Source organism: Pan troglodytes, chromosome 7 (genome assembly GCF_028858775.2).
Source record: "Pan troglodytes isolate AG18354 chromosome 7, NHGRI_mPanTro3-v2.0_pri, whole genome shotgun sequence".
NCBI classification, from domain to species: domain Eukaryota; kingdom Metazoa; phylum Chordata; class Mammalia; order Primates; family Hominidae; genus Pan; species Pan troglodytes.
In genome coordinates this window covers 73,244,834-73,269,974 of record NC_072405.2, presented here as the reverse complement: position 1 = coordinate 73,269,974, position 25,141 = coordinate 73,244,834, and the positions used below count along the sequence as shown (strand labels likewise).

At 36.4% G+C, this 25,141-nt stretch overlaps 1 protein-coding gene across 5 annotated transcripts in view; it reads left to right on the top strand.

The window, feature by feature from the left end:
• The window catches only part of CYP7B1 (cytochrome P450 family 7 subfamily B member 1), a 200,773-nt gene extending 175,632 nt beyond the window's left edge, over positions 1–25,141 (top strand). For 3 of the 5 annotated variants that reach the window (XM_001159731.6, XM_063817149.1, XM_054656791.2), the window contains 4 exons: positions 5,236–5,826; positions 6,286–6,492; positions 16,612–16,787; positions 24,546–25,141. In XM_001159731.6, the coding sequence (XP_001159731.1) occupies positions 5,236–5,826; positions 6,286–6,492; positions 16,612–16,787; positions 24,546–24,833 (1,262 nt within the window). In that variant the 3' untranslated portion in view covers positions 24,834–25,141. Of the gene's footprint in view, positions 1–5,235; positions 5,827–6,285; positions 6,493–16,611; positions 16,788–17,377; positions 18,108–24,545 lie in introns of those variants that run through there. The other 2 variants (XM_054656790.2, XM_063817150.1) reach the window with 1 other exon arrangement.

Here is a 25,141-nt window from a genome sequence, read left to right as displayed (position 1 = left end):
TTTCTGCCAGAATGTTATTGTTTACATGACAGACATGGACTCAACTTTTGAGGCCAGAGTCACACATTGCTTCCTCTCAAGAGCCTTTGCTGACTCCTCCTATATTTGGTGCCTCTTCTCCAGGGTCGAGTTACTCCCAGTATCACTTCTGTAGGAGCATTTAATACATTGTGAAGTTATTACCAACTGACTTATCTGTCTCCCTTCATTGTTCTGTTAGCTTCTCTATTGTCAACATTTAGTCTAGAGCTCAGAACTGATTCTCAACGAATATTGGATGGGGAAGCCCCTAATTTCTTAGAGCTGATGAAACACTAGAATACTGTACAGATAAAAGCCTGAGCTGGTGCTTCTCCTCTAAGTGAGCCTTGGGCTTTATGGTACCAAAACTATATTGTTCACTTAAAAAGAGTCATTCTTACTTTAAATAATTAACACTGGTGTTTCTAATGAATAGATAGAACAAGTGATTGAAATGTTCAGTTTTTCTTTTTTTAATACCAATGTACAAAAATAACCTAAGATGATTATGCAGAAAGTTGTGGCAGATTTGAATCACTTTATTCACTTTTCAAAAAAATAGCCAATTTCTGCTGATGCTTGATTTCTTAATCTTAGGTACCAAGAAGCTTGCTGAATTTCTAACATCTGAATAATTTGACCATGGTTATGTTTGAACTCAACAGTAGACAACCACAGTTAAATGTGCACGATACCTCCCTTTTGCTTCTTACTAGAATTTGAATAAATTCCTGTCAAGAAATCCTGTTAATGTATATGGTTCTAGTGATCAGTTTGCAAAGTAGCTCATTTAGAAAATGTGAAATGAAGAACAAAGTCTTCCGCTCTTGTCTCATAATGTGATTTCACTGAGTATATGTTCTTGCATGATGAGCAAATGATTGTCATCCCCAAAAGTCTCAAGGGACACGGATGTCATCTTAATAAAGAAATTAAAAAGTACATCTTTTCATGAGAAACCATGTAAATTCTTGACCTGTCACAGAAAATAGTTCTCTAATTGGTTTTGTGTGGTGGTGCAGCGGAATCGTTTTCCCTAGATGTCACCCTAGCAAAGCACCACTGTACATCATTGTCAGCAGCTAGTGAAATCTTCCTAATAAGCGGGGGGATATGTATGTACATGTGGCCATCCTCATAAAGTACAAAGTTGACTCATATTTCACTCTTCCAACCGATATTTTCAGCTTGAGATTAAAAACTTCTATTGTAAAACAAGCTAAACACAGAGATGAAAAGCTTCTAATTATGAAAATTGTTAAAATTCAAATTTGTCTCTTCTTTTTTTAGAGATAGGTTCTCCTTTTGTCACCCAGGCTGGAGTGCAGTAGCATAATCATAATTCACTGCAACCTTAAATTCCTGAGTTCAAGTGATCATCCCACCTTGGCTTCCTGAGTAGCTGGGACCACAGGTGTGTGCCACCACACCTGGCTAATTTTTTTTAAGGTTTTTTGCAGAGGTGGGGTCTCCCTATGTTGCCCAGGTTGGTCTTGAACTCCTGGCCTCAAATGATCCTCTGGCCTTGGTTATATATTTTTTACAGGACATTTCTATGCCAAGCAGCCAATTCTCATGGATATATATACATATATATATATATATATATATATATATATATATATCTTTGTATAGCACCAAATATATAAAATGAAAACACCAAAATTCAATTTATAATGACCCAGATGTCAAAACTTTTTGTTTGACATTAGGGTGAATGACTGAATTTTTAAAATACATTTACCAACATACTTTGAATTACGTAGCTTTACCTTCCTAAAGAATTAATTTTAACGGAAGTGGAAAGGCTACTGAGGTGGTAAAGTCTCTTATGCAGCTTATACAGGAATGCTACAGTTAATATTGTAAGGCCAGTTAGCTCCTAAAAAGGGAAGAGAATGAAATGATTGGCAAGGAAGATATCAAAAATTTTGACCTGACTTCAAATTTACTGCATCTAAGAATGATTTATATTGTATTTTTCTTGCAGATATCAGCCCCACTTTGACATTTATATTTTAGACAAATGCAGACTTTGAAATTCTTTAAATCAATATTTCATATCAACTGCTGACAGCATTCTCTTCTCTTTGGAAAACATGGCAAAGGGTATTGTTTTTACCTTGTGATCTTTGTAAACTAGGTAACATGCCTGCTGACACTGGCCATTCATTTACATAAAATCACCCTGGAGCAAAAGTTAATGTTGCTGCAAGAATACACGGCCTTCAGAATACCTTTTCAGAAGATTTCCTTTGTTAAGAAATTTAAATTCATTTTGTGAATGTATATGAGTTTTCCTAACTGTCTGATTAAAGATCACAAAGAAACTCTGGTTTTGCATCTCACATTAGCAGATGGTGGACAGATGGTTTAAATTAATATTAATTTTGGAAAACTTAGCTTAAATTGTTTATACTGAAGATTAAAAGTTGGAAAGCCAGCTAACATCTCCAGGGTTATTAGTACTTCCAAACCCACATGAAAAGTAAAATCCGGAAAATCAAAACGTCTTCTTCTGAAGCAATTCACATCTCAATAAAAAAGATAGTAGGTAAAACACAATGCCTTGATATTGAAGGACACTGAAATAAGAATGAGAAAGAGAAAATACAGATCCTAGAGTGAAAAGAGCCTTGAAAGGAGTGAGATTAGATCTACAAACAAATGAAGTTAACAGTACTGATTTTTATAAAGAACTGATGTACAAACAACTGCTTATATTTTTAAAAACAATTTATTAGTAATTGGTTGCTAACTTGAACCATTTTGTCCACATTCAACTTTTATTCCTTTTATTTGAAATTAACCTCATTGTTTTTTCCCATACCCTTATTCCCAAGAGGATGGGGATAGGAGAGAGGAGGAAATAGAGAGAGACAGAGGGAGAGAGAGAGAGAGAAAGAGAGAGAGAGAGAGAGAGAGAAAATGAATGTGTGTATTTGTAATGATTGTAGACAAAACAAAAATTGTAACATGTATACAGCCTCTACTTCAGTAGGCCCAATAACAGGTAGCTCATGCTGTCATGTCTGAATATATTTTCTGTTTCCATTTAGATTTAGATGAATATAGAAAATTGTAGGAAAAAATTCAAAATATTCTCTAAATATTGTGTGTTTTGCTAACTGAATCTTTTATATACTCTGGTAATATTAGGGAATAATTTTAAATAACCCCAAAGATATTTAGCAAAATCCTTTTATTTAGTGAAAGGAGAAAAGTATGAATCACCACCTGTGAAAATACACAACTTTGCCTAAAATTATATCTTTTGCAAAATAAGAAAATTGATTTTTTTCAATTATTTGACAGGCAGATGCTGGCAATTTTATTTAATTAAGCTGTGATGGTAAAGCAGGTGTCATAAAATATGCCTAAATTGGGTTGAATCCTTTTTGCTCTCCCCAGAGCACATACACACACACAAATTTAGTTTACCTTGTAGAAGACAGCTTTGGGATCTGACCAGAATGAATAGCCACTTCTAGCTTTACTGGCATCCTAGATCCACTCACATTATTGAATTAATCAAGGGGAAAATGAGTGAATAAAATTTAAGTCATCTGAGTCATTTTTAGAAAATAAATCATAGCACATGTATATTCATGTATATTAAAAACTTGTGTTTCAAAATTGTGAAACAAAAACATATTTATCTGTTTCTAGGATTAGGTTGAAAATTATTTCAAAACTTTATTTGAAATATCTTGCACCAAATTGAATTAAATTTCTATGATGCCGTTTGAGTTACCATAAATAACAAGTGAGAAGTTGTTCCGCTAACAAAGCAACACACACACACACAGACACACAGACACAAACAGGAATAATGACATGAAGACAATAAATAAGTAGATGTTAACGTTTTTAGGATCATCTAAAGTTTATGCCTGTTCTGTAGAGGAAAGACATTAAATGTCATTATTGATTACTATCTGCTTAATATTTCTAATTAGAAGGAATCTTAAAACAGCACTCTAGTGAGAAGACAAAGAATAGTGCATGGTGAGTAACTTCTCGTCAAGGGTCTGCCTCTGAAAATGGCAGCATGATCTTGACCCTTAACATCTCTTGACTTTCTTCAGCTTTATCAACTGATAAATGCAGATGGTAAACAAGCAATTCTCCAAGGTCTCTGCCAATTTTGAGAGACAGACTATAGTAGACTGTGTCCTTCAAGGTGCATCCTTATAAGAATCACTTGAGGACCTTATCAAAAAGGACACTGGTAGGACCCCCTCCAAGCCTTCTGAATCAAAATCTTGCAGGAATCTGTATTTTTCGCAAGCATCCCAAGTTTTTAAATTGATAAGTTTGGGCAACACTGATATGTAGAAGAGATAAATGTCATCACCTCAAAGAGACCTTGGTGATAACTCCAGGCTGACTGAAGCAGACTCTACTTTCTGCTTTCCTTATGCTGTGTTTCACCCCTGCCATATCACAATCCATAGGGATGCAATGATTTCTATACATAATTGTATCTCAAAAAGAAAGGGATCCAACCAAGTTTCCAGATCTTAATAAATGTGGTGAATGGTGAATGACTTCCTGAAGGAATGGATGAATGGATGTGTTCTAGTTTGGAATCCTGTGTCAGTCACAAGTCAATATGTGACCTTGAACATGTTATTAAATCTCCCGCATCCATAAAAGTGAAAATGCTGGCATTAGTGGATTTTTGCTAGTGTTGAATTAGACATTTATTTGTGAGTACCTGCTCCATACAGTATGGTCATTTATTTGAGTTAAAATTGTTGTATTTGAACAAAACTCAGATGACACCTAAGCATGAAAAAGCTCTTTATGAAGTATAAATACTCAGAAATGGAATGGCATGTTGCCAATTTGTTTTCTGCTTTATTGAGGGAAATATATGAGAAGTATTTAAGTCAGGGGATTATGAGAATATTTAAAGGATATTTAAAGTGTTCAGGTACTTTAGTTAAAATAAAAATTGGAAGAGTAAACCATCTTTGCAAAGGTTAGTAAGAACTTCAGGATATTTAACTTCACGTTTCTAGAGTGTTTTCCACCATCTTTCAAAGGAAACATGTAGTGTACCTTCGAATGAAATGGATTTGTATTAAACTTTTTGCCTTAGTTATTAGGGTCTTTCTAATTTTGATTAACATATTTGTTAATTTGTGGTGTTTATTTCTGTTTTATTAACAAACAAACTCATATTTTCTCTCTCTTTTTTTTTTCTAGGAAAGTACATAACATTTATCCTGGACCCCTTCCAGTACCAGCTAGTGATAAAAAATCATAAACAATTAAGCTTTCGAGTATTTTCTAATAAATTATTAGAGAAAGCATTTAGCATCAGTCAGTTGCAAAAAAATCATGACATGAATGATGAGCTTCACCTCTGCTATCAATTTTTGCAAGGCAAATCTTTGGACATACTCTTGGAAAGCATGATGCAGAATCTAAAACAAGTGTTTGAACCCCAGCTGTTAAAAACCACAAGTTGGGACATGGCACAACTGTATCCATTCTGCAGCTCAATAATATTTGAGATCACATTTACAACTATATATGGAAAAGTTATTGTTTGTGACAACAACAAATTTATTAGTGAGCTAAGAGATGATTTTTTAAAATTTGATGACAAGTTTGCATATTTAGTATCCAACATACCCATTGAGCTTCTAGGAAATGTCAAGTCTATTAGAGAGAAAATTATAAAATGCTTCTCATCAGAAAAGTTAGCCAAGATGCAAGGATGGTCAGAAGTTTTTCAAAGCAGGCAAGATGTCCTGGAGAAATATTATGTGCACGAGGACCTTGAAATAGGAGGTAAGAACTTCTGAATGAGCACTTGCCTAAAACAAAATCATTTACAATAGATCTTTGAAATAAAAAGACAAAATGGCGACCTTGAAAATTTTTTATGCTCTTTCTAATTGGCTAATGATAAAATGTTTTACTCTGATATAACCCTCTATAATTGATTTTTTTTTTTTTTTTTTGCTGAGGTGGTAAAACAAGATACTTAATGGTGATAATGAGAAAGAGTATAACTAAGCTGCATTTACTCCTCTTATCTCATCCCCCACCACACCGCCCCCCCATACACATTACATTTTAAACTATTCTCATTAAGCAGAAAATTAGACTTCAGAAGCCTATTGGTTCTCATTAGCATGCACTGATCCTTGGCTGGGTCTGTGTCCTAACATCTTTTAATTAGCACACTGCAAATCTAATCAGTGTAATAAACGCTATTAATCTTCCTTTTCACTTATTTTCTCCCAGCACATCATTTAGGCTTTCTCTGGGCCTCTGTGGCAAACACTATTCCAACTATGTTCTGGGCAATGTATTATCTTCTGCGGCACCCAGAAGCTATGGCAGCAGTGCGTGACGAAATTGACCGTTTGCTGCAGTCAACAGGTCAAAAGAAAGGGTCTGGATTTCCCATCCACCTCACCAGAGAACAATTGGACAGCCTAATCTGCCTAGGTAATTTATTTTTATCTGTTATGAAGAAAAGAAGGTACCTCTCTGCAAACTCGGTTTATCACTCATAGCTGTTTACCAAGAGGTAGAGGACACAGCTGCCTAATTGACATAATAACACCCATTTACATCAATTATAAATTATGTAGTTTATAGCCGTAGATACTCTCATTGCATGTAAACATTAAGGCCTAGGTAATTAACTGTGCAAGGTATGCAAAAGGCTAAACCAAAGCTTTACAATTATTTGAAAAAAAGTTTATGCCTATTAAATCATTTGATTCTGAGCATCTGTTGATGTGCTAATGCTTTCCAACACTGCTGCACCATCTTGTCAAGAAGTATTTAGGGATTGAAAAGGAAAGTATTGCAAAAAAGGCACCCTGTGTGCAAATTGTATTTCTTCCCTAAAATGATGTCTATATTTTCAAACACAGGTTAGACGTTTTATGGAGTGTGTGATTCTCAAAAACACAGAAAAAAGTTTTCCATTGGAAGTTCGTGATTTAAACCCACAAAAAAAGAAAAGAAGGAAAAAATAGAAAAGAAGAAAGGGAGGAGGGACAGAGGGAAGGAAGTAAGAGAGAAAGGGAGAAAAAGAAAAGGAAAAGCAACAACTACAAACTATTCCTGTGAAACATTGATATTTTATAAAATACTCACCGACTCGTGAGATATACATGGTCACTATTTCAAGTATGTTTGAGGTTGGTAGTGACTAAGGTTTTTTTCTATTTCTACATAGGTCTGTACCTCAATGACTGGAGCTTTTAATCGCAGCAGATTTCGTTTAATTAGCACACTGCAAATTAAAGATTTCGTTCCCCTTTACTACTTTGAGAAGGCTGTTCACTACCATTCCCTGATTGAACTTCTACTGCCAAAGTTAAATTCCATACCAATGAGCTATTCTCTATTCTCTCTGTATTGACATTTCATCCTGCGGTATCCTTTAGGGTACAATATTCCAAGTTTCTTTAGACAAACGCAGGAACAAATGTTCACATATTTCTGTTTCTTTATTCCTTTGACAATGTAGGCGAGCATTTTAGCCTATGTTGGTCTCAATTTTTTATCTTTTAAATATGAACCAGGTTCTTTAATGGGACCTTTCAGGAGCAAAAGTCCTCCCAGGTTTGGTCAATGTTCACCCTCAGTGGCCATTGAGGAAAATGCCCCAAGTGTTCTAGAGATTGTTCTCACTTCTCAGGCTAAGGCCCATTGAGACAATGCCAGAAAGCATGCCTTATACTAGCAGTCAATTTGGAAGTTTGTAGTTCGTGTCTTTAGCATAGGTTATCAAATAAATTTTATATTTTCTTTTAAAAAAATCTCAACATTACTAAAATACAAATATTCTTTTATTTTTCTTTGCAGAATTATTGGGGAACAAATTCAGAAAATTTGTGTAAAATTTTGGGTAGTTGCTCCACTTGGATACACAGTATTTTCTGGCATATTGATAATTTCTATGAAGATCTAGGTTGCATTTCCCATATATTCAAGCAGTTTCCATTGCATTTTATGAATAAGATGACGCATACTGGGAAGTAAGGCAAATACACTAAAAGGAATATGTGTTTGTATTCTGTATAGTTATTACTCTTAAAAAATGTAGTTGTAATTCATCCACTCTTTTTACTTTCAACTTTTTGCTATTAAAAAATCATTTTTAAATTTCAGTATTAAAGCAGAAACATTTAAATTTATTAGACCAGAAAAAATGGCAGATTCTAGAGCTATAATTTGAATCCATTTAAGCCCATAGCTAGAGCTAGAGATTTTCACTGTTGGATCCGTCATAAATTGACAAGTCTCCTATCATTGACAAATGAATAAAAACAATAAAAATCCCAAGCAAGTTTAGATCCACCTGGATAAAGGCAGTACCTTCAGCAGCCTGGATGGTTCATCACGACCTTGGTTACCAGCAGAGGCCAGTGTTGTTCATTACGAGAATTTAAAATGATGGGGCTGTTTGTGATCTAGAAAATAGTGTGTATTTTTTTCTTTCAAAAGATAGAAGGTTTTATGCAGATCAGAGCGAACTTATATGTGAATTAGTTACACAACAAATAACCTCTGCACATAGTCATAGCTCAGTTGTATTTCTCTATATCGAGAGAGCATGAAGTATATGTACAAAGGCAAGACTTACACAGTTAAATATTTACCATGTGCCACGTGGTATGTGTGTATGTGCTTATCCTTCTTGTCTTCTTAAGGAAAGAGTTCTATGTATTTTAAATTCAATGTCTTAAAAAAAAGTTTAAACTTTTATCATTATAAGAGGAAAAAAGATTACAATGATAAAATGATTGCTGTACTTTTTACCAGGAAGGAGGATTTGGGCACTATTACAGTAAAGAGAAAAGAGGTTCTTCTTTTTACAGAAATTTTGCATGTCAGCACACTTTGATTATAAAGCAGGGTGAGAAGAAACGTTAGACTGCCAAAGTCTGTTTAAGTAATTTAAAGCAATCATCTGCTGTAAGAGGTTATGATAGATTTGTCCTTTTTTCAATGCTTTTGAGAATCTCTCTTTAAAACTATTCTACTCTTATTTTAGGCAAAGAAAACACAACTCTATATTTTATATATTTATGTATCTTGTTAAGATTCTGCTTATGACCTCAGTAAAACATTTTATCTATTAATAATTAGTTAAGATCTCTATAATTACATTTAACTGAAAATTTAAAATAAGTAGATATAAGGTTTCAGTAACTGTTACTTGGGGCTTAAATCTCAATAGGAAAAAAATTGCTGATAGAATGGAAGTTTGAGAAACTCTGAGAGAAAAGTAAGAATTTTTCAGTTATCTCAGAAAAAAATCTGGGGTGGAGGTAGGATTTAGAACTGCGGGTTTAGATATAGGAAAAAGAAAAGTATAAAAGATAATTCAGAAAGAGAAAGATAAGAAAAAAGATAACGCAAGCAGTAAGAGCTCTCAAAATTGGAATTTTGATAAATCAATTGCAAATAAGCTTGATGAATACCACTTCTTAATGGTTTATTTGAATAATGGATAAATAACTTAGTATAATGGTACTCGGTATAGGCTCAATAAATGTTATCTGTTGTTATCACCAAAATGACATTTAACCTCTGCAATGTCCCTATGTAGTTTATATTGTTTTCTTCATTTGCAATTATTTATGAACATCATGCTCAAGTCTACCTTACCTCACAGGAGCGCTCTTTCGATGACTCACCAGTGAAAAGAGCAAACATACTCTGGAAAGTCAAGGTAAATCAGAACTGCCACATGGCTCAGGTGAATTGTAGACACCTAATGTTGTTGAGTGACGTATCCTCAAATTGAGAAAAGTTGCAAACATGGTCCAGGTGAGGGATGTTAAAGTAAAGGGAGATGCCTTAAAACTGGAACTGGGCAAAATCTGTAATACTTTTTTAAAAAGAGAATATTAAAAATTATAACTCTAGAAGTATGAGCTTGCAGTGAGTCCACATCGAAATTTGATGAAAGATTTTGAAGCCGATTGTGAGTAGTTGGTGTGGGAGGAGAATACAGAAAGGAAAAAATTAAGGTCCCTTAATAACAAATAATAATGATAATTAGATGCAATCCATGTTAAATATATTAACGATTTCAATATTTCAAAGCAATCTTATAGACATTGTTTCATGTCATCAGCACCAGGATACTCTGGAGGACAGTGACAGCTATTATTTTGTCACTTTCACAGATGAGAAAATTCTCAGGGTGCTAAATACCCCGTCTAAGATCATGGAGGTGATTAAGAAGAAAGGCAGGTCTTTAACTCAGGTTTTCTGACCACGCCCATGCTTTTCCCCTCAGGCCTGTCTGATACCAGAGCCCTTGAGATCTTTTTTCATTATCCCAGCTGAGAGCGGAGAGGAATTCTTTGTATCTCAGTTCTACAAAGCCAGGCATGATGTGCATGTGGACAAGATCAGGCAACATGGGCCAGAGGATCATACAGTTGGCTGAATTTTTAGCTTCAGGATAAGATATTATGAATGATAATATTAATAATTATTATTTGAATTTTGCCTGCCACTGTGTTAAGTGTTTTATGTATATTAGGTTATTTAATTGTCAAGTATTATTTTTATTCAATTATTGAATAATGAGGTTCAGAAATGTTGCTAAACTAATGCAAGTCATACAGCTAGATAGTGGCAGAACCAGAAGTTGATGCCAGATCTAACTTTAATGCCTACCCATAATGACTGTCGCCTCAGACAAAAATGCTCTAGAAATGGACTGGAGACCTTGACCAGTATTTTTTATAAGATATATATTACTGATTCTCAAATGCAGTTGGGTTTAAGGGTAAGGATAGAACTAGAGGTTCACATTAGAATCTTCTGGGTGTTTTTTTTTAACAAAAATGAACTTTTTATTTTAGAATAGTTTTAGATTTATAGAAAAGTTACAAAGATAATAGAGAGCATTCCTATATACCCCCCACACAGTTTCCCTTACGAACGTTTTACATTAGTGTGATATGTTTGTAAAGATTATGGGTGTTATTTTGAAAAAGCTCGTTCAAATATTATAAAATAATTGTGTATTCAAAAGCTTAAAAGATTACATAATTCAGACAGTAGTGAAGTTTTGCAACATCCTCTCTTCTAATGAGGATTTACAGAAGACATAACTTTATTTAGGAACTTCTAACTGGAGGAAGTGGGTGAAGCATCTTCCACAAAGAAGTACATCAGAAACTCAGGGATGTAAATAGTGAAAATTTTATATCTAATATAAGGAAACAGCAGTTAAAAAGTGAAAAATACTGATTTCGATGTTCATCGGATTTTCAACTCAGCACAAAGCTAAGGTGGTTAGATAATATAAGGAATGCTGGAAACAGAATCTGAAAGGATTGAAAAGCAACTTTAATTAAAATGCAAATTATTGTATTTAGATCTAAATATCAACTTTGTAAGAATAGGATGAGAAACATGTGACTCAGCAGAAAAGGGTTTGAAGCAATGGTTCTTAGCTTTGATTGCTCATTGGAACCACCTGGGAGGCTTTAAACACTTTGCATATCTTGCTCCACCCTTAGAGATTCTGATTGCATTGGTCTGGGGTGCAGACTGATGGCTTTAAAAAAAGCTCCCTAGGTGATTCTAATGTGCAGCCAAGATTCAAAGCCTCTAACTGAAAGGTTTTAGTTAATGCAGTGGTTCTGATTCCATTAGACTGGAATGGGGCATTTATTTTTTTAAGCAATCCCAGGTGATTCTAATGGCCATCCAGGGTTGCTGATAATCTCTGGCATATCAGAAAATTTAAAACAATAGTGATATTATTTCAAAAATCTGTTGCTCACCTGCTCCCAGGAAATAGTAATAGAAGCATGGTGTCTAGGGACATAAATTAATAATTCTGTACTTTTCCAACTAAAATAGTACACACCTAGTTGTGCCAAGTCTTAAGAAGCACATTGACTAATTGAATTCATCCAGCATGGCAAAGGCTAAACACCATATCATCTCTGATACACAATTAGAAAATGGCATGATAGTTGTCTTTACATACTTTGAAAGGGTTGTTATGTGGAAGAATGATTAGACTTTTTTGGCCGGTGTGTTTTATAAAGGGTGGAAATTAAAAGGAGGAAAATTTCACCTCAGTATGAAAAATGGCTTTCTACTAAAATGGGCTTTCTGAATGCTATCATTGGAGTTATCCAATTAGAAAATGTGTAGTATCAAATTGCCACAGGAGTAGATTTTAAGTTTTCTCACCACAAATAACTGATCAGTATGTGAGGTAATTGCATATGTTAATTATTGGACTTAACCATTCCAGAATGTGTGCGTATTTCCAAACATCAAGTTGTACACCATAAATATATCCAATTTTTATTTGTCAATTAAATAAATAAAAACAACTGTGCAATATCTTCAGTAGGATCTTGGGAGCATTCCTGTTTATATGTATTTTCCAACTTTGAACTTCCTAGATTGCATTGTCCATGAAGGCCAAGTCCATGTGCTGTGTTCCTTTTTCACACCAGCAGCAGTGGCCCAGTGCTCCAAGCAGAGTAGGGCCTTAACAAACATTTATGGAATATATGAATGCCGAATTTACATGTCTGTATTTTAGCAGTGAACCAAAGACTGTGTCTGAGATGCAGAGTGAAGATAGGCATTTGTACCAATTCAGATTTATTTTTAACTTTACTTAAGATATACAATTGTTGAGCCAAAGATTATTTTGCCTCAAATTATATGATTATCACAATTTCTTATTTACCTTCTCAACTGTCTTGAAGACACTTATGTAGAAATGCACATACACATGCACACATCATGAGCTTCACTCCATTCCATCACACCTTCCAGAGCACACCACCTCCATACCCAACCCCTCTCCCCCTTTTATAACCACCTTCTCTTTAAGATCACCCACTGTTCAGCCCCAGTGACTGCAGCAGGTTCTGGCTGTTCATTTCACTCTATCCATTGCTGCTATCCTCTGATCACCATGGCTAATCAAATGGCATGCCAGCCTGCACCAATCATTAAGATGACCCAAATTAACAGCCTGGCCATGTCACAGTACATTCATTCCACATATACAGACAGGGCCTAAGTGTGAGGCAGAAACCCAGATATGCTTATTTGTTTTTGTGTTGTAACATGCATTATTGATTGTCATAAGCTGCTTTAGTGCTGTAAATCTGCAAATGAGAATCATCCATCCTTTATTACAGCCAGAATTGAGAACTGAGAGCAAAAGAGAATATGTGCATGCCTTTTTTAACCATAATTTTTTGTTATTTTTCTTCACAATTGTGTTGTAAAAGATTTTAGCTCAAGACATTCCCTGGCATTTCACTTAGAAGGGATACTTAATCAAAATAATTTTGTATCCTGAAAAGAGAAAGAAGTCTTCCCTAGCCAGGTGAAGAATGTAGTGCATGCTCTGAATTGTGAGATCATAGAGGGAATTTTGGAATCCAATTTCCTAGCATATACTGGTCAGTAAAGCTCAGTTCTTAACAACTCACAGGCAGCCTTATCTTAATCACAGTTGCAGTTGTTGGCACCTTGCAGTGCCTGGTGTAAATTTTATCTCAAAATATTTGCATTCTTGATGGTCATTTTTCGACAATGCATTCTAATAATTAGAGTCCTATTACCTGCTAAATGTTAGTATAAATTAAAATCCATTATACACAATAAGTTTTATAAAACATTTACAGATAGAGATCATCTTTAATTAAAATTAACTTCCATATGAAAGCCAAGTGCATTAATGACTCACAATGACCTTTTATTACCTGCAGTCCCCTGTTTTGGCTGGATGATTGACAGCTTGCTGTTTGGCTACCATGTTGAATTTCAGCTGACAAGACTTTTCATTTTAACTCAATTTGCCCGCCTATCACAAGCTGGTGGCAGGCCAGACCCAAGTCACCCAGCTTTGCCTCAGCAGCTTGCTCTAGTTCTCATTAGTACGCATTTATTCAGTGGAAATTGGAAGACAAATGCTTGAAGGCATGTGAACTAAGTATAGCAAATTAGGTTTAAAGACTGAATATTTATAAGTATATGGAAAGTTTTTTTTTTTTTTTAAATTCTAGAGCGAATTGAGAACTGAGTGCTAGCTTTGGTATAAAAGAAATTAAGATAGAAGGGGGAAGATTCTAAGAATAACAATACTATAAGCTTTTTCTTTCCACTTTGGAAACATGTAAAATCTCTCTGACAACACCTTATCAAATAAAAACCTGGCTTCTCTTTCATGGAGTGCTTGCACAAAGAAGTTTAGCACCTCATGTGTGAGAAGGGGGAAAAAATGAGGGTCATGTTCATTTGTTGCTTGGTTATCCCTTGGTATGTTTTAAATTGCCTTGTTTGTTCGGCACTAGCACAGAAACAGATGTTGCTCTACCGTGCAGGATAATTTACTGTACCTCCTGGTGCAGCATGGAAGTCCTCCCAGGGCCCAGCTGGTCTGTCAGTGGCACTGGCTGGTGTCTGCTCAACTATGACAACTACAAGTAGAGGCTGCAATTTTTTTATTGTGCAGTTGTCATTCTTCTCAACGTATAGCTCTGCCTGCATTCGTACTGGGGCTGGTGGAAAAGCTGCTGGCTTTTGTGTCTGGATGTTATTCTGCAGAGCCACGTAAGCTCTACTCTCCATTGTTGATAATAACACAACTCATTACTTTTGTCGTCTATTGATTATCGGCATGATGGCTCAGAGCGAGAGCCAACCTCATCTCGCACACATAACTGGTACTGGAAGGTAAAACAGATTTGTCACTTACTATCTGACCGCTAAGCCACACTTTGCGCTCCATTATTGTGATTAACTTCTACATAAGATATGCTTGCCCAATTGTCATTTGTGATACTGCGGTGGGCGCAAGCTGCCATGCTTCCCGAGAGCACATCAGCCAATCAGATTTGACCATGTTATTCGGACTGTTATATGCCTGCCCTGTCACCGCAGCCATCCCACAATTATTTTGCTTTTGTGTTTCTTCTTCCCACACCCCTACTGGACTTGTTGAGTGAACAGCATTGCTACATATGTCAGCTACCATTTCACACCACAAGCTAAAAGGATGCTGTGCTATTGTTGCTCCAACAGAGCCAGCAGCAGTACATGGGAGGCCGAGCCTTGCTTTTCACCACAGAAATGTTGGTCCTTGGTGTCCTGCCAGCTGAAATCCATCGTGTCAGGTGCCTCGTGGCTATCTGCAGTAGAGCCCATGTTCCAAAACCAAAGTTCTTTTCTGGCCTCATCACCAACAAACCGATTTGACTCTGCCTGATTATAATAACGAAGGCAGTCCAAGAGAATATGCACTGCCTCACTGTACGTCACATTGAATCACCACACTGGCCACACAAAGCTGACCGCAGCCTCATTTCTTTAGACAAATGCATGCTTAAGGAAAAACCTCCTGGGAGAAAGCACCCAAAGCTACTTGATAGCCTTATGCAGGCTGTGCATAGATTTAAATTTTACTGAAATAACATTTATTTTTATTTTTGGCTGATGCAAGCCCTCACGGATGGGCCTGCCTTTAATAATCTAATAATTGGGTACTCTGTGTTTCAGAGCTTTGCTGAACACTGAGAAACGGGGCTCTGTGTGTGTGTGTCTGTGTGATTTCTAAATTGCAAGTCATAAACACGACCATTTGTTATCATGTGAAGGGGGAGAAAACTCCATTTGGGGCTTTTTTTTCATATTGCTGATTAGAGAGAATCAAGCTTTATATTCTAGGACCCATTCACGCTGGTGGAAACATAGTCAGTTTTGATTATGAAGGGAGAGATGCAGACCTAGACAGGAGCTACACGCTGATATGCATGCTATCAGAATGATTTATGCAAATTATGCATATTATTCCCAAAGGAATTCCTCCTCAAACTGCCAGGATAAATTGCCGGAAATTAGCCATAAAATCTGTCGTGCTAGGAGCAAAAGGTGAAGGCCACTGGGAAAGGAAGGACATTAGGCTTCTGGAATCTTCCAGGATATGATGGTGCCTGTTATTTTCCCTGGATGCTGAGAAAAATGTGGTTTTCTTCTGAATCCTCTAGAAATATTTTCCTTTTGAAAATTTTCCAGCAAATGTTGACTCACATTTTATTTACAGCTAGCATAAAAGAAATTAAGTGTTAAGCTGTCTCAGAAAGCACTACTACAATTACTTTACTATTAACTGCCTAAGTGGTTATTAAATGGCTAAGTCTGGCTTTAAAGCATCAGAGTTCTAAAGGTTTGTGGAATGACTCACCAGCTGTGTATTTTAACTGGGATATGGTTTTAATTTCAAACATATATACCCATAACACAACATTCCTCTCTAGCAGATCACCCTCTCCTACAAAATCTTAATGACTTTCTGCCCAGGTACAACACTGCTGCCTTCTACCTGTGAAATGCCCCCAAGCCTTGCTGGAGCCAGACCACCGCCCCTGCTCACATCCTGTGCACAGCCACCCTTGGCTCCCTCTTGGTGCTCAATGTATGTGATGAAGAAACAGTTTCCTTTTCAATCAAGGCTATTAGTAATGAGTTTTATTGCAAACTGAGAGCAGTTTTCAGGACCAGCCCTATCTTAATAAGCTATCGTTTGTTTTTTTCCTTCAGAAAGCAGCATTTTTGAAGCTTTACGACTGTCCTCATATTCAACCACCATTCGTTTTGTTGAGGAGGATTTGACTCTCAGTTCAGAGACCGGGGACTACTGTGTGCGAAAGGGAGACTTGGTAGCCATCTTTCCTCCAATCCTACATGGTGACCCTGAAATCTTTGAAGCTCCAGAGGTAAGTAAACATCAAGCCTATGATTGCTACTTCTTAGATCCTGTGGGCACATTCCTCTTCCATCCCTATCTCTTCCTCTTGCCACTTTGGTCCAGAAGGGGTTTGAGGCAGCTTGATGGCTTCTGTTATTCCTCCTAATAAGAAAGCTTTCCTCTTTACTGAAGTGTTCCCTAAGGATATCTTTGAAAGGTTTCATGATCTATAAAGAGAAATACAGTGATGAGACTAAATGCTAGTTGCTTCAAATGAAGTGGACATTGCGCCTTGGCCACTATTACATTTTGGCCAAAATTACATTTTGCTTGGTGGAGAATTATTGAAAACCATGGAGGGCTAGCTATTGACAGGTGGCTTAGAGAATACATGATGATAACTATTTTGCTAAGTGTTTCCAAAGTGAGGTTGACTGTTCCAAAGTCAAATAGTATCATTGCTGTAGTTAAGCCCATATACTTTTCCACCTCTTATGAAAGGTATGTGCCCCTTCTTGATCAATTAGTATGGCATTATGAACTTGAGATTGTAAAGCTGCTGCTCACGGGTGAAGCTCTGAGGGTAATTGTGTCATCTCCTTGTGTTTTTTTCTGAAGCTGGAGTTAATGAATATCAAAGACTGGAAATTAATCCACCCTGGTTCATCCCTTAATACCACTTCAGAGATTCACCACCTGCATGCAAATTGAATGCAGTCCTATTCTGCCTGTGTTTCTCAGGAAGTAATGTTGCTGCGGTAGTTTTTGTGTGTAAAATGCCTTTTTTCAAAGGGAAACTTTGCTGCTCTTTTTTAGCAGTTCATAGCTGGACCACCTCTAAATCTAGTTGCTAAGATAGATGTTTTGCATCCAGGCTGGATTACGATATTGTTGAATTTTGAAAATTAACAAGAAGAGAGCAGATTCAAATACAATTAGAAAATTTGCATTTATTTCAGCAGCAAAGGTGAATGACTTAAGTGTGGGGGGAGTGTACATACAGTTTCTGTGTGTTTCAAAAGGAGGGACATTGTATGAATGACAATAACAAATAGGTTGTAGAGTATTAGCAAGTGAAGGAACATTCTGCAAACAACAGGCTTTATCTCCACATTTATAAGTATCAAAGAACAAAATTATATTCAATAAACAGGGCAAATGAATAGCCAATATCCAAGATCTGGAAAATATTTTTAATTTTTATTTTTATCTACAATTCTGCATTTATTTAATTTCAACTTACTATTTTCATTATGTGATTATTCCACTAGTCATTAAGCTTACTATTCATATCATGATGATAAAATCAACATTAGTGTTATCAAGAAACAATAAATGTTTACCAGATTACCACTGTCTTTATATCACTGTGCTTTGGACTCCTCCTATTTCTTACCCTCATGATGAAAAATACCTTGATTTAGACTTTTAGGAACTTAAAACTCAAAGTTAAAAATCAAAAGTATGCTAATTTATAATTTTTTCTTTTGGAATACTCAATAGCAATGCCCAAACTTTACATAATAAATCAAATAGTAATCAGAAGGGCTTGCCTTATACAAAATCTGTGGCAGAACAAAATTGCAATATTGTGAATACTGATTTAGCATCATTAGCGTAGCTTTAACTTGAGTTGATGAACACTCTCTATTATTTACTAGATTTAACATTAGCCAATTATGCCTGACTAATGTTAAAATTAACTAATTTATTGTCACGCCATTGTTTCCTTGAAATTAGCTGGAGAATGCTGATAATACCTGGCACCGAAAAAAAAAATGATATAGCTCAGAACCAGTTTTATAGAATTTGGGAAGGTTTTATCATTCATTGTATAAACATTTTCTGAGTGACTACCACTCGCAGACATATCAATTATTCCTTTGATTCTTAACAACTTCATATGGCAATAAGTAGATGCTATAGATGCTCTTAAAAGAGATGTCCATCCCAAGCCACCATATATTGACAGTAAAGAAAAGGAGATTGTTCTAGAAAAGTCTACCGTGAGCCATTTGTTGCTGAGAACATGGTTCAGGAGCTCATCAGAGACACATTCATTACTACCTGCCTTTTGTATCCAACATACCTTGAATGAGAAGACCAAGCCTCAGATGTTGATAACAGGCAATAGGTGTTAGGCCAAAAATATAAGGAAGGCAGCTACAGGGATAGTTATTCTTGCAAGACAGAGAGACAAGAGCCTCAGCAGAACATAGATTCTCCCAGCCCAACAAGGCATGGTTTCAGAATTTCCAACCTCCAAAAGACTCTAAAATTTGGCATTTCAAAGACAGGCCATGGTCTTCCAACATACTTGAGAGCTGTTGGATCTGCATCTCCCTATTCCTGGAATGCCCCTCCTTATTTGTGCACCCAGCAGGCACCAAACTACTCCACAGGAATCACCTAATCACCTCTTTGTTGACAGTGTGCCTGATTTCCACCTCATTCCTCAGAGAATTTGCCATTGCTCACACTGTGGCCTGTGTTTACCTTTGTGGGGGGGCATAACACACAGTATTTTGTAATTATTTATTTACTTGTCCTTGCTCCCATATGCTGTAAGCTCCAGAAGAGGAAGGACTATGTCATTCCCATCTCTGCATTCTCAGTGCCTAGCACACAGGAAGCTGTACACTACACATAAGTTGAATAAATAAGGGGATGCTTGGATAGATAAATGTACTGAGAGTGAAAATATGCTTCAGTTATAATTTTAAATCAGGACAGATATTGCACATTAACATATGTACTGGGCCTAAATAGATCAAATAAAGAAGTGATTTGTGTATAAATATAGCAATACTATTAGGAGTGTTAAGAACTATGGCAAAAGGAGATGCTAGGAGACATCTAAATAGGACCACTGGCTACTTCTGAACTAGCCCTCAGCTCTTGCAAGCATTTAGACCTAGTTTGGTGAAGTCATCTTGATTTTTCATTTAAAAAATAACCTGAAAAAATAGACTTTTGAGTGAAGGTTTGAATTTTTAAATATTTGGAAAAATGAAATTTAAAACACGATATCTTACAATAATAAATAAAAGGTGTTTGGGAACTTAATTGAGCCTATAAGCTACCAACATGTAACCTCTATATTAAGAATTATTATTTCCCTGAATATTGGTTGCTTAACTTATTGTAATATTAGCCATTCAGGTGGCTCAGTAGTAAATAGTGATGATTTCTTTTCTGCCACAATGCAAGATACAGAACTGGAGCTATAGAGAAGCTCCATAGAGAAGATCAAATCTAAATCTGTTCGTTGGCTTTCCTAGGTCCAGAGGTGCTGAGGGATAAAGGGAGACCTGGTGACATTGTGGGGTTTATAGGGAAAAAACGTCAGACATTTAAGATGGCAATGCATTATATAACCATGTAGGTAAAGAAACAACGGTGAAATAACAATGTAATTCCAAAGCCTTTGGAATATCCCCCAAAAGCTCTGAAGATGAAAGATCTTGTTTGTTTAACCTAATGCAATTCTGCCCTATCTACTTCTTATAGTTGTTGAGATAATAAAATGATTAATAAATTTGAAAGCCCTTGAAAAAATTCTAAATCACTAAAAGAATTGTGGTACCAATTATTATTTTGATTATTGCCACTGTTCTTAGAATGACATGACAGATAAAGAAGTACTCTCAATAATTTTTTATCTGTATTGCAAAATGGAATAGAGATTGTGCCACTAGTAGACTTAAAGGAAACAAACATATATCAATTAATTACTATCCAGAAATCACTTTGATGGGCATAGTGAGTGACAAAGAAATAAAAAGGCCCCTTCCCCTACAAACTTGCAGTATAGGGACTCAGCCCTGTCACATAGCTGATTTCTCATAGTGAGGTGCTTCCTATTGAGGAAAGTTTTCTGCCGTACCAACAAATTGACACTTCATACCTACCATATTGGAACTAGCAGTGTGCTGGTAAACCAGGGCTCTGAGCCTGATTTGTAGTGTTTGTCAATTTTCGTAGTATAAACTACCCCTTTGGCCAATTTCATGTTACTAATGTGAAGACCCTAAACACAGAGTCACTAAGAGATGTGCACACTCTGACAAGCTGGTCAAACTGTCTGCAGCACACTACCAATTTGAACCCAAGTCATGAAGATAAAAAGGGACTTCTGTACTCTGCCATCTTGCTAAGGGGCAACAGTGTAGCTCCTTAGCCATGCATTCAAAACACTGACTTTTTTTATTATGAGAAAGTCATATCTTTTGTCTAATTTATATTTGTCTAATTTATATTCCCATACCCAAAATTATGAATTGAGTGGATTCAAGACATGATCCTATTGTGTGTCACCTACTTCAGCAAGACCATGTTTTATGCCTTGTAACTTCAATGCTTTACATACAGGAAGTGCTCCAAAAAAATCTGTTGAACTGAACTAAACATAGTATTTGGAGAACACAAATTAGGGTGTTATGCAATCTTCCTTTGTCACGAATACCAAAATCTTTTCTCTATCCAGAAAATTGTGTCCTCTATCCAAACTTGATTTCTAGTGCTTCAATATTATACAATTTCCTACTATTTGTAAACACTGAATATTCATCGACTCATCATACTCTACATATTTATTTACTCATTCAATATCTATGTTTTCTTCAAAAGCTTGAAAATGGTTTTTAAAATATACTTTTTTCTCATGTATTTATTCATTAATTCAACAAACATATATGGAACCTCTACTATGGGAATAGCATTGTGTTGAAGGCTTTAAACATGCAGAGATAAATAAGAAAATGTGATAGCTCCAAACTCCTGGGATTTCTTGGCTCTGCCATCTCCTGTAGGTTAGCTCTGTCTTTAGCCTGATAGCAGTTCCAGACATCATAGTCACACATGATGAGGTCCAGAGGAGGAAAGGTAATCAACCATTTCTTTTTGTTTTATTTTCTTCACAGAAAGGGGACTTCTCCTAGATGTCCCCATAGATTTTTCCCTTGTAGCACTCACCAGATTGTTTCACAATTCTATACCAAACCAGTCAGAGATCAGAACAATGTAATTACCAAGATTAGTGCCTAGACAAATTTTATTCAGAAGAACAATGTTGGGGAGTCAACTGCAACAATCATTAGAGGAACAATGAGGAACTTCCGTGTCTTATACCTTCTCTTGTGATTTTTCTATTCTCATCTATTTAATTGACTCTCTTTAATTGTGAAGCAACATGCTTATTATGGTCACTGTAAAGAATTTCAATCAGCGGCCAGACACAGTGGCTCACACCTGTAACCCCAGCACTTTGGGAGGCCGAGGCCGGCGGATCACGAGGTCAGGAGATCAAGACCATCCTGGTTAACGCGATGAAACCCCGTCTCTACTAATAATACAAAAAATTAGCCGGGCGTGGTGGTGAGTGCCTGGAGTCCCAGCTACTTGGGAGGCTGAGGCAGGAGAATGGCGTGAACCCAGGAGGCAGAGCTTGCAGTGAGCCGAGATCGCGCCACTGCACTCCAACCTGGGCGACAGAGCGAGACTCCGTCTCCAAAAAAAGAAAAAGAAAAAGAATTTCAACCAGTTTGATGAATTCCAAGTTTAAGTTTTTCCAAATGAATGGATACATCTTGAGCTTCCTGTACCTTTGTTCTGTGTCACTGTGACCCCACAATCTCAGTGGTGAGATTATTATACCCCTTCCTTTTTCAGCTAAAACAAAACTGTACCCCTAGCAGCTGACACAGGCCCTTCTTAACATTGGTTCCTGCTTAGGTTTTCCATGCCTAGGCAATAGGGCAAATTGCAAATAAATTTTAACTAAAAATATATTTATGCTCCTGCACCCTTTGAACTTGGTGTTGGTCACAGAGCTAAAGACAGTGGCCATTTCCATTTTAGTTTCATAAAATAAACAACCGAATAGGAATTTCTAAGATGTTTACTATGAGAAAATTGAATAGAACATCCTGGAAACTAGAGGGATGGTGTTGCTCGTTGAGTAGAAATTTGAGGGAACTGAATATGAACACTAGCTGAAGGTCATGGGTAAGGAGCACTCCTGCATCACGTGTTTGCCGTGGGCCTCTCGGAGTTTAGCACATTCATTTTCACAAAGAGGAACCAGAAAACCATGGTGATTTCTGGCTTATTTATGATATCAAGACACTAAAAAGTCATAATCCAAGCTAAGTTTTCATTTTGCGTTTGCTGGCTTAACTAGTGGGGCTACAGTGAGAGGCTTCCTAATAAATCATACCATAGCAAAGCTCACTTAAACTGATTTGGGTTAGGTAGATAGAGGGCCAGTCTCCTGAGATTGGTCAGCGTGAAGGAGGAAGCAGCAGGACTAAGCTCAGGCAAGCAGGCCTGAGCCCCAGGAATGGAAGAAGTTCCCCAGGAGAGTGTTACATTTAGTAACTCTATCTCCAGTGACCCTGTATGCCAACAAAGGGTGTCCTTGTTCATTCAGCATTGATTAAATACTGTTTGGATACATCCCAAAACTATGGTAAAATACGTGTTTTAAAGGGCTCAAATATTCACTATCAGGAATTGAGCAGTTATAAAAATGCAGATAAATTTTGCCATTATCATTGCATCCACTTGCAAGTTGGAAGGAAATGGGAACTACTGAGAATTTTTCTAAGCTCAAATACTTATCAAAATAAGTATTCTACATAAATGAGGACAAAGCTAATACTTTTAAAGGAAATGGTTCACTGTCATTAACAACACTGGCTTTGAGTGAGAAAAGTAAATCATTTGTGATGAATTCAGAATCTATCCACATATTGCAAGGTTTTCACCTTAACCTGAAATGCTTTGGATCTGACCTACTTTTTTGCATTCGTCTTCATGTAGTTCATATCAAAGTTGTGTGCGAGCAGGTCTAATGTTAATGAGCACCAACTACAGGAAATACTTGGTCGTTTCCATGCAAGCCACGGACATTAATTTAATCAATGGCTTAATTCACCATAGGCTAAAATAAGGTCACTCAGTCCCCTCTAAGAAATTCAAGTGAGAGTTGAACCATAACCCTTTGGCAGCAAGGCAAAATTAAGACGGCAGGCCCAACACTCTAGGTAAAGCAGTCCCATGATTTCCTGTAACAAACGAATATAACTTATTTATGAAAACATATCAGAAACACCTGCCACCCTAGAGTAAACTCAAAGAGAGCTGATTTTAATAGAACTTTCATAGAAGAAATTAACTACAACATCAAAAAACAAAGAAGATTAATTTTGGGGCTTAGTTCCTCTCTAGTGCTTTATCTGAATCTTACGATTTTATATTTGTTTAATCCAAACATCAGCACCGGATCCTAAACTCATAGTTCTCATCTATCAGTAGCTGGTGGGGAAGGGATAAGAGAAACTCGAATTAGGAATCCACAGTTAGGCAGCTCCTGTGGCTAGTTAGGATTCATCAGACCCGGGTAACAATGGCAGTCTCACCAGAGCCCTTGCCTTCTACCTAACATTGGTATAATCAAGTGCCCATATGTCAGGACCCACCTTAGGGAGCAAAAATAGTGATATTGCCACTGTACTTGGGAAGCTCAGCTTAGGAGAAAAATACAAGTGGAGAAAAAAAGTCATACAGCTTATCAGATTTCACTTTGATATGGGAGAAGTAATTTCCTAGTAATATTTGAGTTTTTTGAAAGTTCATGCTTAATTTGCACTCAGCCAAGTTTTTCTGGTGTTCACCTGATTAAAAGGAGCTTTTTAAGACAGGCAGAGAGAGCTAGCAACTTTGTGGACTTGAACTCAAACTGTTTCATGTAAAATGTTAATCTTAACACTATTCTTCCTTACAGGAGTTTAGATATGATCGTTTTATAGAAGATGGTAAGAAGAAAACCACCTTTTTCAAAAGAGGGAAAAAGCTGAAGTGTTACCTAATGCCGTTTGGAACTGGAACCAGCAAATGTCCAGGCCGATTTTTTGCACTTATGGAAATAAAACAATTGTTGGTTATACTTTTAACTTATTTTGATTTAGAAATAATTGATGATAAGCCCATAGGACTAAACTACAGCCGCTTGTTGTTTGGTATTCAGTATCCAGATTCTGATGTTTTATTTAGATACAAAGTGAAATCTTAGAGAAGCTGAAAGGAAAGAAAATAAATCTATCAAAATTACCCTAAACATCCTAAGCTCATCTATTTCTTTTTAATTTCTGCAAATGTAATTGATTTATTTGTTTAAAAAGCGCTAATTTCTATTTGATCTGATATCAGTCCAGTTTGTCCTTAGTCACAAAGCCCATCATAATATAAAACAGGATGGTGGCAGGAAAATGGACATCAAAATCAACTTAAGGGTAGGCTCAAAACAGGGTTGTTGTTGTTTTTTTTAGTTTCTCCTTGTTGTGATTTTCACCTGTTATAATAAATGTACCTTCACACCAA